We start from the raw sequence: 18,003 nt of genomic DNA on the forward strand, positions 1-18,003 counted from the left end.
TAAATTTGAAGAGAGATTTTTGTAGGGGTGTTTTAGACCTTTCAATAATAGTAAGCACTTCTCTCTTCTCCATTTCTCCTCCTTTTCTCTTCTACCAAATAATACATCAAATCTGCTCTATTTCTCACTTATTTATCTCTTCACAACTTCTCTCTCACCTATTTCTCTCTTCACAACTTCTCTTCTAAACCAAACACACCCTAAATGATAGTTAATTATCGTTTGAACTCAGTCACATTAGAAACGATAATTAATTAATTAATTTTTTTTGGAGAAACAATAATTAACTATTGTTTAACTCATGTTCTTAAATTGTTTACAAACTTCGTTAGATTTGACAAGACTCGTGTCTATTCTCAAGTGATAAGTATCTTGTTTCTCTCTTTCGATCTCAACCACAAGTAAAAAAAGCATAATTCTTGTGTGCCATATTTCAACAAATGAGTGAACGAGAAAGAGAAATCACTCTTACACGTTTGCTAAAGATTCGTCTGCCAACTTCCGCATTCTTGTTTGTTCAATACTTGTAAATTAATCAGAAGAGCTATGAAAAAGCATTACATGTTGTTGAAGTAACGTGGTTAGCATATATCAGGTGGAAGGATACTTATCACTTAAGAATAGATCAATTTGAGGCACAATTTTGAACAACAATTAATTGTTGTTTAGAAGCGAACGATAATTACTTGTCGTTAGTGGTATCTTCGGTAGTTCAAGGTGTATGTTAGCAAATACTAGATGTCTAAAGAGCTATTTTCTGATCCTTTAGACACAAAGAAGCAAAATCAAGGAACGACATGATCAAATGCAATCAGGAGAAGTTATCGTATACTGGTCCAATTGGTAAGGGTGTTCAAAATTGAACAAACCCAATAGAAAAATTGTTTTTTTAAGGAGTTTAATAGGGAATTGTTATGTACTTTTTTAATGGTAACATATCTTACAAGAGGTGTACTCGTGAGCTTAGCTCAGTTGGTAGGGACAATATAATAATAAGAGTATATGCAAAGTCTGGGGTTCGAATCCCGTCCACCACAAAAAAAATCTTACAGGAGGACTCTCTTAAAGAAAAATTCCCTGTGTCGTTATTTTAACTTCTTAATTGAACCACTGGCCTAAATTCTCGTGGAACTGATATGTACTTTTTTGAGGAGTTTAATAGAGATTTGTTATGTAGTTTTTTAATGGTAACATATCTCACAGGAGGACTTTCTTGAAGAAAATATTCCCTGTGTCGTTATTTTAACATGGTCACATGATTTTGGACACAATATTTGGCCACTCACACAAATGAAAAAGGTAAAATAAGAAGAAAAAAAGTAAATAATATGCATTTTTTTAAATAATTAAATGTACAATCTTTTTTGTCTCCAAATCTTGTATCCAGTCAACTATTTTTCTCTTTACATGGTGGACCAATTTTTGGCGGTTCAAAACATGAAAAAGAAAGATAGAAGAAGAAACTCCGCTCCTGAGTGAAGAATACTCTTTAGGCACATAATGATTGCTCACATGCATATAGAATGACAATTAACTTTCGTTCGACACTTTTTAAAATGGTTAAGGCCTTTCTAAACCGATTTAAAAGTGTGTCAAACGGTAGTTAATCACCGTTGGGCAGCCTAAAGAGCAATTTCCCTCCTTGGTTTACAAGATAATTGTTATATGAACATGACTTATCATTTTCATTTAAATTTGCTTATATGTTGTAGGAAATGTCACAGATGATCAGTTTTAATTTATGAAAATTTTGCAGGGAGAGAAAATCTTACAATTACAGATCTTAGACCATCTATCATGTCATATAAACTAACTCGGCTTAGTTTGCTCTCATACATTAGCTAGCAATTGGGAGGTCTAATGCGTAATGGGTTTCCCCTGTCTCTGAAGTACAAGAATATGTTATGGAAAGCAAGTGAGAAAATGAATAACAATCATTGCTGGAATCAGTTGAACATCACAATTAACAGAGCAGTTTAAATTTCATTTTGTTTAAAGATGAAGCAAGGTAAGGAGCTGAAATCAAATTAGAAGTATGAACTCTAAGCAATATTTACAATATGGACTCAGAATCATCATTTTCATTTAAATTTGCTAAAATGTTGTAACTACAACTTATCAGATTTCACCATTGAAATTTTCAAAAAGAAAATAAAACTAACAAGTTGGCATGCAAAGGACAATACAAAAAGAAAACAAATAAAGAATCATGCATCTTCATTTTTATTCATATTTTCTCTATTTCTTACACAAAATATACGAGAGTCACCTTTGACATGCATTGGTGGCGTGGTATCATCAGCACCTACAACCTTTTCTTATCTCTAATAAAAGTATAAAGTGGAAACTAAAACAGTTACGAATACATGTGTTTTGTATCATGCAAAAAAAGTGTTTCTTATCATCTGTTTGTAGTTTTCTCGTCTTTTTTTTCTGCTTTAGTTTTTCCTTTTGATTAAAAAAAAAGTATTGTGTTCTTTTATTTTTTTTAATGAAAATGATGTAACATTATGTGTTTGACATACTATTGTTAATCTTTTTCTGTTTCCCTTTCCTTTCTCTCAATGAACACATCTTCATGATTTGCTTTAAAACCAAACTGGCAACTTCAAAGCAATTTTTTTTTCTTCACAAAATATGGAAGAAGAAAAAAGCACGTCCTGTTGAAGCATAGTTTTAAAAACCAGACAGGTCATCGAACCGGTAAGGGTAGTGGGTCACTGAGTCATTGATCGAACTGCATGAAAAAATCGGATTGAATCGGATGACTCGCTCATATAACTCAGTCTCTATAAAGTTTTATCTTTATATTTAAATAGGATGATTCGGGTTATACAAAATAAATATAACACTAGTAAATGATAAAAAATATCATTAGGTAAATTAAGATGATTTCACAAATATGTTCTTCAAATTTAAGTTCATCTACTATGACAATATTATCTAATCAAACACACACTAGTATATTTATTATGAGTATAATAAATTAGAAACACATTGGAAAAAAACTAGAAACACTTATGTGAGTATAATAAATTAGAAACGCTTTAAATTAGAAACACGTAAAATTAAAAAGAAAGAAAGAATACCAGTTTTTATTTTATTTTTAGGAAATACAAAATACAACAAGTTAAAATGTTTATTCAAAAAAAAAAAAAAAGTTAAAATGTAAATTGAAGTGTACATAGTATTAGCATTTGGTATTGTTAAATATATATAATCAATAACGACCAAGAAATTATCACAATTTAACGCATTGGTGTAGTGGTGTTGGTGTTATGTATGCTTGTGGCTTCCGGTAACCCGGTTTAAAGTGGGTTATTCCGGTTCCCGCCGGTTCGCACCGATCCGATAACATAACCGATCCAATATGTCAACCGGACCGATTATCCCTCCGGTTCACGGTTGGACCGGTTCAACCGATCGGTCTGGTTTTCAAAACTATGTGCTGAAGTGTGTGTATAATGACACGTATATATTATTCAACTTTTAGTGTATGGTAATAGTAATAAACAATAATAATTATCATATCTAAGAGTGTTGAATGAAATACTACTAATAAATCTCTTCTAGTTTGACAAGAAGTCGTGAATATGAATTTAGTCTTTGAGAATGAAGCGGCATAAATCTCTTTAGAGAGAGTTTTGCCACATATTGATGTTATACCTAATTCAAGAAATTAATCTTTTTGCCACAGCTAGTTCATATTATGCAACAATGCAATATGGACTGGCTATTTCTTTTTATACCATACTTTCTTCTTGTGTTCTCTATTCAGATTATAAAATTAAAAAAAAAAAGTACTGAGAGTGTTTTAACGTGTTTTAAAGGGTATTTACGTCGTTATGATTATAAATTCAAAACCCATATGACGTGCAAGAAGAGAGTAGGGTGAAAAAAGAAATAGCCATATAGATTTCATGTCCCCACATAGGAGATTCATTAGCCCAATAGTCTTTTTGGCTTCCGTGGGATCCAAATAAAACAAGAAAATTGCTCTTCTTTCTTTCAAAATTGCTCATTCTCTGAAAAATGTTTAACGTGAGTTAACTCACGTTCGACTTTTTTAAACGTGAGTTAATTTCAGCGTAAATTAACTCACGTAGGCATTTTTAAGATCGGTGAATGAGAAAAACAAAAAGGAGAAGAGCGATTTTCATAAGACAATTTTCTGTTTGGGTTGTGATAATACATAAGTTACAAATTGTAGCATCTGCCCAAACGCCCGTTTACAACACATTTAACGCCAATACAAACGGATTCTATATTTATTATCAATGAAATTTGGAATGATTTTTTATTACTACTCCCTCCGGTCACTATTATAAGCAAATTTCTACTTTTTAGATTCATTCAATAAATGATGTATGTAGTCTACAATATAGACCACATACATTATTTATTGAATGAATCTAAAAAGTCAAAATTTGCTTATAATAGTGACCGGAGGGAGTACATCTTATTCTTAAGTCTTAACTGGTTCACACAACAGTATAATTGGCTGAATAAATATTTAAATAATAAGTAATATTTGCTCTAAAGACAAACAAGATGAAAAGTAAGCTAAAGTGAAAGTACATGGCCTTGTTTTAGGGGTTGTCTGACTACTCTGCTTTTGAATGAATGATGAAAGTTGTTGGTGCCTTCTGATACCGACATAAGCTGTATTGGGCTCTCAAAGTTGCAAAGGAATTCAGATGCAGGATGGCATCTGCTTCTACAGTGAAAGTTAAACATATTCTTGGCAATGGTGTGTGACTATTCAGAGTATTCTGGTGGAGCAGCACAACTTTCTTAAAATATTAAAAATCGATAAATTGTAACCAAAGGTCGAGTCTAACGAGAGAGAAAAGACACTATCCAAAGTTTGAATTTCAAGCGAAAAAATATGCCACATTTAACATACGACCGTGTCTTAAATAAGATTACTATCGAGTGAAGGAGTTTATGAAAAATTTAAAAAAATTTGAAAAAGTGTTTTCTTATCAACAAAGTGCTAATTAGTAAATTAAACAACTTGACTAAGTGGTTAATGAATTCTATTATAAGACAAATTATTTATGAGAATTTGAGTTTGATTATTGAATGAAATAATTCTTGTTAATCGAAGGGTTAACACTTTTGACTCTTCCTGTAACAAAAGTGTTGATTACTCCAACTTATAAAACATATGCAATGAGAGACAACTTTTTTTACTCCATCTTTAGGTACATTTGTTAATATGGTCATCCATTATACTTGATGCAAAGAAGAGAAATTTGAAATATTGGAAAAGACGGCATTCTAGCATTGTCACATTGGATTCCCCGGAGAGGAACAACAAGTCTGCACTGCAGTTAATGTAAAATGTCTTGCTGCGATTTTCTCCATTCCTCTTCAATAGTCACATGACTTTGTACAAACTAAAAGAAAAATAATTCAATCTAATAAGATGAATAACAAAGTTCATGCTGTTTGACCAAAAAAAACAAAGTTCATGCTGTATGTTTGGTATATGAAACGGATTTTCATGGTGCGCACGGGTAACATTTGGGTTGGTCAATGTCACCAAATGCTGTGTCACTTCAAGTGCTACCCATGCGTCACTAGCTTTGCAAAATCACACCGTCTTTCCGACAAATCATTAATTAAGTAGAAGACTTCCCAAATTGCGAGAGTCTCAAAATTTAAAAGGTGATTTCAAAAAGGATGTGGCTTGCCATAAGCTCAATTAAAATTAATAAGGAAAACAATTTGATTAATTTAAAATTAACAAATAATGTGAGACTTCCCAAAGACCAAATCTCACTTTTGACATATCATACATAAACACAACACTAAGTCTATCTTTGGTATTACGATGGGTATTTGAGAATCATGACGGTCCATTGTAATTTTACAAAAGCTATATTTTGTTGTCAACGTAATTCTACCTACTCACCATTATACCAAACAAACATACACCAAATGTATTTGATTTAACTTATATCCACAAAAATGTGCATTCATGTCCCTTCCACCGTGAAAAACAAGAAGTTACTAGTTGAAGTTTTAGAAAAACGCAAGTCTATGGTTCCTCTCACCGCTATTTCAAACAGATACTAACACATTTTGTTGTAATAGGTTTAACTACAGAATTCTACGTATACATATCACACAGAAGCACAACACTAACACATTTATGAGTAATGATATAGACCAAATGACATAAAAGGATTGATGGAGCGAGTACAATTTTATATCAAATGGCGTAAAACATGTTTGCAAAGGAGCTCAAATGTTTGTGTAATTACTATAACCAGCTATGGGTGCAGGGCACATAAGATTATGCAGAGACTATAATATCTCCACTCATTTTCAAGGCGTGCATTGGCAAACAATAGCCTAATGACTTATGATATTAAATTAAGGTAAAAGCTAACATATGTCCTAAGAGTATATTATTTAAGGTACATGTTAGAGAACTCAATATAGGATGATCTTCATTCAATTTTTTAAAGTTAAAAATATTGTTTTTTCTAATAAAAAATTTCACTTTTGATTTTCTTTAAGAACAAATAAAATTTCTTATAATGTGTTGTTCCTTAAACAATGCTCTCATGACATAACCCTTAAATTAATGATCCAACATGACATAATTACTACGCATAGTGAGTATAGTATAATATTGATGGCATGGCAACCTTGTTTCATCATTATATATTAGGGAAAGATTTCAAAAACATTCTATCCACATTTTATATTCCTCTTGACAATAATTATTCCCTCACGTGTATATCACTTCCCCGTTTCACACCTCTCTAATCCATATACTATTATTCATTAACATTCCCACCGACCTCTCTTGTTGGCACCCCTGTTAATTCATAAAGAAAGTAGGTTCCAATTGCTAAATATTTTATGCAAATTGTTATTTAACCTTCAGAGTTCAGAGGCAAGAAAATATGTTTTAGCTCATCGGTGATTGATCAACATAGTTAATTAATAAAGGTTTTCTCTTTTTAATTTTTCTTTAAAAAAAAAGAAGCAAGAAAATATCTAGATATAAATCTTAAAAGTGGACTAGTTTCTTTCAAAAAATATCAGGTCAATTTGTCGCATCTGTCCAAACAATGCATAGACCAATAATGTAAATGAATTATGGCAGATACACTTGGATTCGAACACATTCTTTTATTTTTGAGCCATAAATCAAATTTGCTTTATAGTTTCTTTTTCTCCAAGTACAAGAGCACATTCTTTCCATTTTATACCTTTCTTGCATTGACATAATTGAATAATAAAGTTGCAACAAGGCATTTCAAATAAAAGATTTTTTATCCAAAAACATTTAGATATGATAAGCACGAATATCTTTTAACTAAAAAGCTCGAATTCTATAAACTGCATCATTAACATTTTTTGAATAACAAAATCAATCTTCTTAAATACAACATCCATAGAGGAAAGAGACATCACATTGCTATGTATGAGGAGTACACGCCGAGGGAAATGTTTAAAGGATCATATAGGTTACCCTAGCTAAGATCATTGTTTGTATGAACGTTTTAAAGTTTCTCGGCTCTTCTACAAGTACTAAAGAGTAAAGACACACAACTCCATATATCCTTTTGCACAGTTGATGTCTTGATGAGAAGAAGGCAAAAACAAAAGAACCCAACATCCTCGAAGTGGGTGGTATAGGGTGCAATGTAGCAGTACAAAATGTGCGATATATTGGGATGTGTTTGTCACTTTGTTGTGTTTTGTGGAAGAGAAGGTCCCACCACACGCACTTGCTCTTTCTTTGGTTGCTTGGGAAGTCTCACTCCACCACTACCAAGCATCATCAATCTCAAACATGCCCTTTCTTTGTCCACAACCACGACCATAGTGAAACAAATCCACATTATTTAATTTGTTTATAGTACTACCAAGTTCACAATGACAATGCAAAAACAAATCCCCAAGCCCCAAAAAGGAACCGGTCTTGCCCATCATCCAAAGTCTTCTTCATCTTTGTCCTTAATCTAATACTACATCTTTCATGTGATGAAATGAAGATAGATATATAAATTGCATGTACTATTACTATATACTAGTATTATTAGAAAAAGAAAATATAAATTGCATGACCATAACCATATGTCGTCTACATGCGGGAACAAAACAAGCCCATGCTTTGTATGTAAAACAAATCTCAGTGACTCTAAGTGCATTAAATGTGCCATGGATCCTTGTGAGTAAGCATGCAACCAAATTACCAAAGCCATCTAAAAAACAACACTAGTCACGTTGGATTACTATTATTTTACTATACTATACTATATGTGCTAGTGTGAAAATGGTCCTCACCTCAGAAACTTTAATTTTCTGATCAAATTCTCCCAGTTGGTATCTGTTCGCTTCGATTTCTCAAAGTTCAGGAAGGAGTGTATGGAATTGTGTAGTGTGGTCCTGGCGTCACGCACTGTTAGTGCTGCTGGGTTCAATGCCCTCAGTTATATAACAATATGTATATGCCTTGGTGTCAAACATGTATACAATTTCTAGATCTGTTTAAAAAATAATGGAAATGCATTCTCCTTATCTATTTTACATCCACTCGAAATCATGAAAATGTAGATTAGAAACCTACCTCATTTGATTTGGATAAAAAAACCATTTTCTAACAAGTGTAATTAAGACACTTGTTAAGGAAGCAAATATAGTAATGAGCACTGCTAAATGGTGCGAAGATTTTTTTCGCACTTAGCACACGAAATAATAATGGAAAAATATAATATTTCCATTATGGAATTGGCAGTAAAGACTCATTTTTCCATAACCTGTTAGATTGCCACTACCTGTACCTTTCTGCAACCTGTTTGTTTTTGTTGCCGCCATCGGCACCGCCGTTGATAGTCGTAATTGCTTTCATCGAATGGCCTTATGGATAGGCTGTTGCAACAATCATCCGCCTATTAATTGCGCTATCCGTCGTCACCGTGGTTACTATCACTACAACCACCGCATGTTGTCAATTACTGGAGAGGAAAAATATTGCATGGTGAACAGTGAAGCGGGGGCAACAACATCACAATATAGCACCACGATTTACGGGTGACGTATTTCAAGGATTAGTGTGTGTTAGTCATTTTGGCTGAAATAATGAATGAGAAAAAGAGATATCTGACGGTCATTAATGCTACACCTCCTTCGCGTGGATTGTGCGAAAATTATTTTCGCACCATAAAGTATTATCCTATAGTAATTATGTCTTAGAACTTGTGTAATCAACACGTTAAAATGATACTTAAAATTACACAATTGAAAAACTAAGGGGTTAAAATTTCAATTAAACCTAAAAAAATATTGAAAATATAGTGTTCTTACTAGTTATGATACATCATCATGGACCGTCACCCCACCCAGCAAACCCCTTTCGTAATGATTTGAAACACATGAACAGTGTAGATCCTTTGGGCCCACTAGTCAACAGAAAAATGTGGTAGACTGCCGTGTACCGAATCAGAATCACAAACAAAGTACTCCTACATCTCAGTACTCTTGTAACGTAACAGCAGTATGTTTAGTGGGAGAGCAATGATATTTTGACATCCATTTGATGACAACTTTGTTGACAACTTTGTTTTTCTCACTTCTTATTGGTAAAAAACAATGGAGAGAGAAAAAGGAAGAGAGAGGATAACAACATCATGTGAGTATGAGAGAGAAAGTTGTCCAAAAGTTGTCAAAAAGTGGTTGTCAAAATATCATTTCTCTTAGTGGGCCCATGTATTACCAAAGTATAACCATTGAATGAACCGTTACATACAACTCAAGCATTTTGTGGAGTTAGTTAATTAAAACCGATTTATTCGGAAGAATTTAAGTTTAATTTTTAGGGGTAATAATTTTTAGCCAGATTTTGTATGTATCATGGTCAAACTTTAAATTTATAGAAATCATTTTCTCTAACAATCAAACAGTTAACACACGATAAATATTAGCTTAAATCCTTACTTGTGTAAAAATTCAGCTCATTTCTTAAAAACTCAATCTCATTTTTTTTAGGTCTTGTTAACAATTATTTTAAAGGAACAAAATAAGAAATTAAATATGTGAAGTTCGACCTTTCTCCTCCATTTATGTATATGAGTTTTAATGCTATCATTTCATATATTTAAACAAAGTAAAGAAAACACTAAAAGATATATACCTTCATATCGTTAGTTAATAGAACAAAAATATAAAAGGTTTTGCTAACCAAGTACATTTGTGACACGGGTTAAGGAATACATAAATAAGTTTTGTCTTGAAAACATAAGTTATTTCTTTTGATCAAATATTAATTACATTGTTTTTTATTTTAAAACTTTTTTGTTTTAGTTGTTTAATTAATGTCCATAAGATAAGATACAGTTTAACATTGTCCAAATATAAATATGGTGTCGAGAAGGTATGAATTCAACAAATACTTTTGATTTCGCTAACAAGAAAGAAAAGGAGGTTTCCAAGAAAATAAAACACCAAACACAAGACTGCAAGGAAAGAAAAAAAAAAAAAAAACACTGCAATTCAAATTATTCTCGTTTCCTTTACTTGATTGCTTGAAAAATTAGTAACTCTTTTGGACTCATTGCTTGGTGTACTATCTCCAATTCTCCATGCGTAGAAGCAAATATGTTTTCTTTATTTTTTAGTTTTGCGTATATCATAAATAGGTACATGACATCCCCGAGGTGGCTGCGCGAGAAGAAAATGAACTGAAGAGATAGAGAGAGAGAGAGAGAGAGAGAGATACAAGTAAGTTTAAAAGCAGAGAAAGGCTTTTACACGTGATAAAGAAAGTAGCTACCTAAAGTGCTTTGCATGCGTGTATAACTTCATCATCATCACCATCTTCTTCATTTTCTCTTCCCTTTCATATAATATTCTTATTACTCGTTCACTCACTCTCTTCCATTTTCTCTACACCCTTACCCTTCTTCTAATACAAACACTTTCCGACCCATTGTTTTTCAACCAAGCCATAGTAGGTGAGTTCAACTTTTTTCTTTCTTTTTCTGTGTTTGTTCTTTCTCTTAGGACATTGTCCTTGGTTTTTGTTTTGTTTTGTTTTGTTTTATTAAGGTTGTTTTTTTTACACTTAGTTTCATCATTCATGACAGTTATGTGTTTCATAGGGGACAAGACAAGCCTATAATACATTAACAAGGAACTGGTCTTGTCTTCTTTGATTTTCCATTTTCTGTGTTTCTCAAATCTAATCACATTCTGTTGTTTATTAATTTATTATTCTCTTCCTTGTTCTTAGTAATTGGCTTGTTCACTGAACAATCAAAATGTTCTTTTTTTGACTTTTTCTGTTTGTGATATTTCGTGTTCCACAGCTTAATGTTTTGAGCTGCAAATTTGCATTGGGATTCATTTACTTTAAGTTGATGTGAAAATTCATTGTTTGTTGATTATTTCACTAAAATAAACTATGTTTGGATTTTCTTTCCTGAAATAAGGGTAAAAAGTTAAATTTCAGTTTAGCAAAAAAATGGCAATGCTTGTGTCTTTAAACAATGTCTGTTTTCAGTTTCATCCATACCATTTTCCACCCTTAACTTTATACATTAAATTATTGCTTGTTCTCATGCTACATGAATATTTTGTGTCACCTTAATTTCTTGTTTTTTTTTTTATTGTTCTGTATTTTATAGTTGACTGAAACAATTGGTACTGTTTGGCAGATATAATAATCAAAAGCTAGAAGCAAAAGTTTTAAGGCCAAGATGCCAGTGAGGCAATTGAAAGAAAGCTCAGAGCAACACATTGTGATCAAAACCAATTTGCAGAATCCTAAGAATACACCAAAGGCTTCTTCACAAAATGGAAAAGCTCCACCACCAACTTCACTACAAAACAATAACCAAACTTCACCACCTCAACCAAGGAACAAAGGAAGAAGAAGGGGAAGAGGTGGTAGAAAATCTGATCAAGGAGAAATTTTGATGAGACCCAGTTCAAGACCATGTACTGCAATAACAAGTGCTATAAATGGAAATGTTGAAAATGGTTACAACTTTGGTGACATTGATGTTGGTTTTCCTACTTCAAGCAAGTCTATGAACTTTACTCGTAGACCTGGATTTGGACAAGTTGGGACAAAATGTATTGTGAAGGCTAACCACTTCTTTGCAGAGTTACCAGACAAGGACTTAAACCAATATGATGTAAGACCTTTTCCTTTGTATTTATCACAAAACTGAAAAAAGCAATTAAATGGTATTTAAGTTCATCCTGTGATTTTCCTCTTATAGGGAGAGTGGTTCTGATTTTTGCAGTCCTTTTTTTGTTGTGCTATTTATGAGACTTTAATTTGGTCTGAGGCTTATGTTCCTATTGTTGCTTTTTGGTTTAATTTAATTAATGTTAGCATGTGTTGGTTAATATTGAAGGTTACTATTACCCCTGAGGTGTCTTCAAGAACAGTAAACAGGTCCATTATAGCTGAACTTGTAAGGTTGTATAAAGAGTCTGATTTAGGGATGAGGCTCCCAGCTTATGATGGCAGAAAAAGTCTGTATACCGCAGGACAGCTACCCTTTTCCTGGAAAGATTTTACAATTAAGCTTGTAGATGAAGAGGATGCAGTTAATTGCCCCAAGTAAGGATTTATTGCCTATAACCCCTTTAATAATTTCTGCTCACACTGGGAGACTGTGGATTTGAATTTGCAATCTTAAATTCACACATTCATGCAGTTGTACATTGATGGTCGTTGGTTCAAAATCGGACAGTACAAAATATAAACAAATTTAGAATTTTTTTTAAACTCTAAAATACCGAGCTTGAAATTTGGACCATCCGGTCTTGATTCAACGACTACAATGTGCTAATTGCATGAGATTTGTGACCATGGCAATTCAGATCCATGCATTGATTGATAACTTAAAAAGCTAGTACCTTTTCAATAAATGTTTTCTATTTTTTATTTCTTTTGATATGCGAGTCACAACATAGCATTTGCCAAAACAAAATAGTTTTTTGATATGTTTGAATAAGTTCAATTTCAGCTGACACATTTAGTCATTTTTCCCAGAAGGGTAAAAGAGTACAGGGTGGTGATCAAGTTTGTGGCCAGGGCAAACCTGCATCATTTAGGCCAGTTTCTAGCTGGTAAGCGTGCTGATGCGCCGCAAGAGGCACTTCAAATTCTTGATATTGTACTACGAGAGCTATCAACTAAGAGGTATATATAGTACTAGTCATTCATGTGGCTATGAAATTTTGAACTAATATATATAGAGTGAAAGTATAGCTTAATTAAGTTATTGCTTATCTTACAAAGACTTCAATTTCTATAGGTATTGCCCCATTGGGAGGTCTTTCTTTTCACCTGATATAAGAAGACCACAACGGCTTGGAGAGGGATTGGAGTCATGGTGTGGATTTTACCAGAGCATAAGGCCTACTCAGATGGGCCTTTCCCTCAATATAGGTATATTACTAGCATTGATTTTATTATATGATATAGCTAGTCAAACCAAACAATTTAAGTACTCTCTTTGGACTTAAATATAGGCAAAAGGTACACGTATTTAGCAAAAAGCTATATCTATTTGTATTTAGTCCACCAAATATATGATCTTTTTTGCTAATATTTAAGTCCATAGCGAGTAAACTCATCCATTTTTCGTCATTTTGTTTGTTAATACATTTGACAGATATGGCGTCTGCTGCGTTCATCGAGCCTCTTCCAGTTGTGGAATTTGTTGGCCAGCTATTAGGAAAAGATGTGCTGTCAAGACCATTGTCGGATGCTGATCGCATTAAGGTAGCTAATGATGTCACTTGTGAAGTTCATCTATTATGTTGTCAATATTGGTCTTTTTAACGTTTTGACATGTAACAGATTAAGAAAGGCCTTAGAGGAGTTAAAGTTGAAGTAACACACAGAGGAAGTGTAAGAAGAAAATACCGTGTTTCAGGGTTGACTTCTCAACCAACAAGGGAGCTTGTGTAAGTTGCTTTTCTCAAAAATCAAACTAGTTATAACGATTTTGAATTTGACCAATTTTTAATAATTATTTATTACTTTAGGTTTCCTGTCGATGAGAATTCAACAATGAAGTCAGTAGTCGAATACTTTCAAGAGATGTATGGTTTCACTATTCAATACACACACCTTCCTTGCCTTCAAGTAGGCAACCAAAAGAAGGCTAACTACTTACCTATGGAGGTTTGGAAAGCACCTTGCAATTGAAGTAACTATTCAACTTTATCGGTGTTTTTGTTTATTCTGGTGTTCTATTGCTTCTCCAGGCGTGCAAAATTGTCGAAGGGCAACGTTATACAAAAAGATTGAATGAGAAGCAAATTACTTCTCTATTGAAAGTTACTTGTCAGAGACCTCGCGATCGGGAAAATGACATTTTACAGGTATTCAATACAGAACTGAACCTTCACAATAAAAAAGGTTGAACCTTCATATTAATGATTTCTTTGGTTGTGTGCAGACTGTTCAACATAATGCTTATGACCAAGATCCTTATGCAAAGGAATTTGGAATTAATATCAGTGAGAAGCTAGCTTCTGTTGAAGCACGGATTCTTCCCGCCCCTTGGGTAATGTGCTTCTCCTTCTAAAGATTTTGCTTATGTTGTACTGAAAATATAATTTATCTTTTTTACTACTATCCATTGATTTGGATCACTTTCTACTGCAGCTTAAATATCACGAAAGTGGGAAAGAAAAGAACTGTTTACCCCAAGTTGGCCAGTGGAACATGATGAATAAGGTATTTTGTTGTTGCACTGATCTATTCTTCAGTTTCTAACAATATGCCAAGCACAGAAAAAGAAAGGAATGTTGTTTATTATTGCGTAGTTTATAATCATGACATTGTTGAATTTAACTGTAGCAATGAAACATTAAAGTCTATTATTGGTTGTCCTTGTGATTTTATGTCATAGCTGGTATAACTGATGTTTATGTCTCGTAATTCTTGAATGAAACAGAAAATGATTAATGGAATGACTGTTAACCGGTGGGCATGCATAAATTTCTCAAGGAGCGTGCAAGATAGTGTTGCTCGCACTTTTTGTAATGACCTTGCTCAAATGTGTCAAGTATCTGGCATGGTAGTTTTCTATCTACTTTATTGTACATTTTTTTCTGTGTTATAAGTGCAGGAAAAGAAAATCTGAATCTAATAACACGTTTTTTCCCGCAGGAATTTAATCTAGAGCCTGTTATTCCTATCTACAATGCCAAGCCTGAGCAGGTGGAGAAAGCTTTGAAGCATGTTTACCATGTGTCAACAAACAAAACTAAAGGAAAGGAGTTAGAGCTTTTGTTAGCAATATTACCAGACAGTAATGGTTCTCTCTATGGTAAGCCACATGAATTGATGGTAATAACTCTAAAAAATTCTCATACGGTATCAATCTTTGATTTAAAAATGCAGAATTTTCATTTCATCATCTTTTATTTTCAGGTGATCTCAAGCGTATTTGTGAAACTGACCTTGGTATAATCTCACAATGTTGCCTTACAAAGCATGTCTTCAAAATCACTAAACAGTATTTGGCTAACGTGTCTCTGAAGATCAATGTTAAGGTTTGTTTGCCCTTAATCATGTCAAAATGCATACATTCCTGTAGAAAAATTGTTTAAGTTCTACTAATAATTCTTCGTTATTGCGTAAATGAACTCAATTTTTTTGAACAAATCCAAAGAAAATGTTGGCCAAATCAAAGCTAGAGATACTTTTTGGATTGACTTAAAATCCCAACCTATGAGGCAGAAATTGTGACACATTCATGCTATTTTATCTGTAGACAATGTAGCATCTTTTTTTTTTTTATGTCAAAGCTTCTCTCAATTCTCATAATTATATCCAATAATTAGAAAGTGTTAATTTACCCTCTTCTTGGTGCAGATGGGAGGGAGAAACACTGTTCTTCTTGATGCTGCAAGCTACAGAATACCATTAGTTAGCGACATACCAACCATAATTTTTGGAGCAGATGTTACGCACCCTGAAAATGGAGAAGACTCTAGCCCCTCAATAGCAGCTGTATTTATCTAATCTATCATCTTCATTTTTATTAGCATTGTAATGTTTATTGAGGATTTTTTGCAACTGATACTTGCTTTCCAATCTATATAGGTTGTAGCCTCCCAAGATTGGCCTGAAGTGACAAAATATGCTGGTTTAGTGTGTGCTCAAGCTCATAGACAGGAACTTATACAAGATTTATACAAAACTTGGCATGATCCTGTTCGCGGCACAGTTAGTGGTGGCATGATAAGGTAATAGTAATATGAATTTCACTCTGCTGATTCTGAATGTTGTTGTTGGTTGGTTCTCTAATGTGGCTATGTACCTTTTTCTTGTGCAGAGATTTACTGATTTCTTTTAGGAAGGCCACGGGACAAAAGCCGCTACGAATTATATTTTACAGGTCCTTATGTTTAATTTATGATTCACTATCTATAGTACATGTCGATGAAAGTGGTTAGCTTATTGGTGTATTAACAAAGAAATTTAAACAGGGATGGTGTAAGTGAAGGACAATTTTACCAAATATTGCTTTATGAGTTGGATGCAATCCGGAAGGTCAATGTCGTCAACTGCTTTCTTTTATCATACATTTAAAATTGTTTTCATAACAATAATATGTTTTGATACAATCCATATCTTTGCAGGCATGCGCTTCCTTAGAACCAAATTATCAGCCTCCAGTAACTTTCATAGTTGTACAAAAACGACATCATACTCGGTTATTCCCAAACAACCATAGGGACAGGAGCAGCACTGATAAAAGTGGGAATATATTGCCTGGTAAATTGAACATTACTAAATTGCATACATACATAAATTATTTCAGAATCTGTTTGTTTTTTAAAGTTATTGTCAAATAAGATTGAAATATTTTCTTAATATAAATCTGTCTTTCAGGGACTGTTGTCGATACTAAAATTTGCCATCCGACAGAATTTGACTTTTATCTCTGCAGTCATGCTGGCATCCAGGTAAATACTATTCTGATTTTATGTTTAGTGCACAAACGTTTCTCAAGATAACTGAGTTATTTATGTTTAGTGCACAAACTCGGTTATCTTGGATAATGTTTACCATACAAATATAAACCTGTTATTTTCCTTAACTATGGATTCTGTTTTCATATGCAGGGTACTAGTCGGCCAGCGCACTATCATGTTCTATGGGATGAAAACAATTTCACAGCAGATGGAATTCAATCTTTAACAAACAATCTTTGTTATACATATGCTAGGTGCACTCGATCCGTATCCATTGGTAAGCCTGTTTTACATTAAAGAGGAATTGTTTCAGTTTTGCTCACAGTTATAAAGCACCCAAGTCTCAACATGTTCAGGAAGTCCATAAGTGTCTTCAAAATACTTTTTGTGCAGTTCCTCCGGCATATTATGCACATTTAGCGGCCTTTCGAGCCCGTTTCTATATGGAACCAGAGATGCCAGAGAATGGATCAACAGGTGATGGTAATTCTAGTCATAGCTCCAAGGGAACAACAAGAGCAGCTGGAGAATGCGGTGTTAAGCCATTACCAGCCTTGAAAGATAATGTGAAGAGAGTGATGTTTTACTGTTAGATTGCTTTAGATGTATGTTGTTAAGTTGGCATTGTAAAGAGTATTCTGTGTCAATGTTCATTGTAGAAATTTTTGCTCATAGTTCTTTACAGATGTTGATGGGAAGTTTTTCCAAGTAGTCTAACAAAAACATTAAGCCAACAATCATGTTTATCCTGCATTATAGCTGAAGGAAAATTAGTCAAGTCAATGTAACATTTCATTGCCATTTCTCTATGTACATAAACAACCAAAAATATTACTAGAAACATAAATCTCAATTCTTGTTGGTCCATCATGTGTTTGGCGTTCTGTGTAAGAAACTCAGCACTTTCATGCTATAATACTCACATGTCTTTTGCACCAACAAACGGGCCATGATTCCAATCCTAACACGTAAATTGTGAAATGAAATACATTAGAGTGATAGCAAACAATAAACTGCATATAT

General features: G+C 33.3%; 1 protein-coding gene across 1 annotated transcript; it reads left to right on the forward strand.

Moving 5' to 3' along the window:
* Positions 1 to 10,894: 10,894 nt before the first annotated feature.
* Positions 10,895 to 17,847, forward strand: LOC146958548 (protein argonaute 10-like). The gene is made up of 22 exons (XM_085740072.1): positions 10,895 to 10,979; positions 11,682 to 12,164; positions 12,390 to 12,598; positions 13,034 to 13,183; positions 13,299 to 13,432; positions 13,659 to 13,768; positions 13,847 to 13,953; positions 14,035 to 14,173; positions 14,257 to 14,373; positions 14,451 to 14,558; positions 14,660 to 14,731; positions 14,952 to 15,074; positions 15,167 to 15,326; positions 15,431 to 15,552; positions 15,875 to 16,012; positions 16,106 to 16,248; positions 16,338 to 16,400; positions 16,492 to 16,555; positions 16,645 to 16,780; positions 16,898 to 16,971; positions 17,131 to 17,257; positions 17,374 to 17,847. Exons 2-22 carry the CDS (start codon positions 11,724 to 11,726, stop codon positions 17,571 to 17,573), a joined length of 2,937 nt encoding a protein of 978 aa, XP_085596198.1. The 5' UTR covers positions 10,895 to 10,979; positions 11,682 to 11,723; the 3' UTR covers positions 17,574 to 17,847.
* Positions 17,848 to 18,003: the final 156 nt, after the last annotated feature.

The sequence above is a fragment of the Medicago sativa genome, chromosome 1, assembly GCF_051527215.1.
Source record: "Medicago sativa cultivar Bolivia chromosome 1, Bolivia_mono, whole genome shotgun sequence".
Taxonomy (NCBI): domain Eukaryota; kingdom Viridiplantae; phylum Streptophyta; class Magnoliopsida; order Fabales; family Fabaceae; genus Medicago; species Medicago sativa.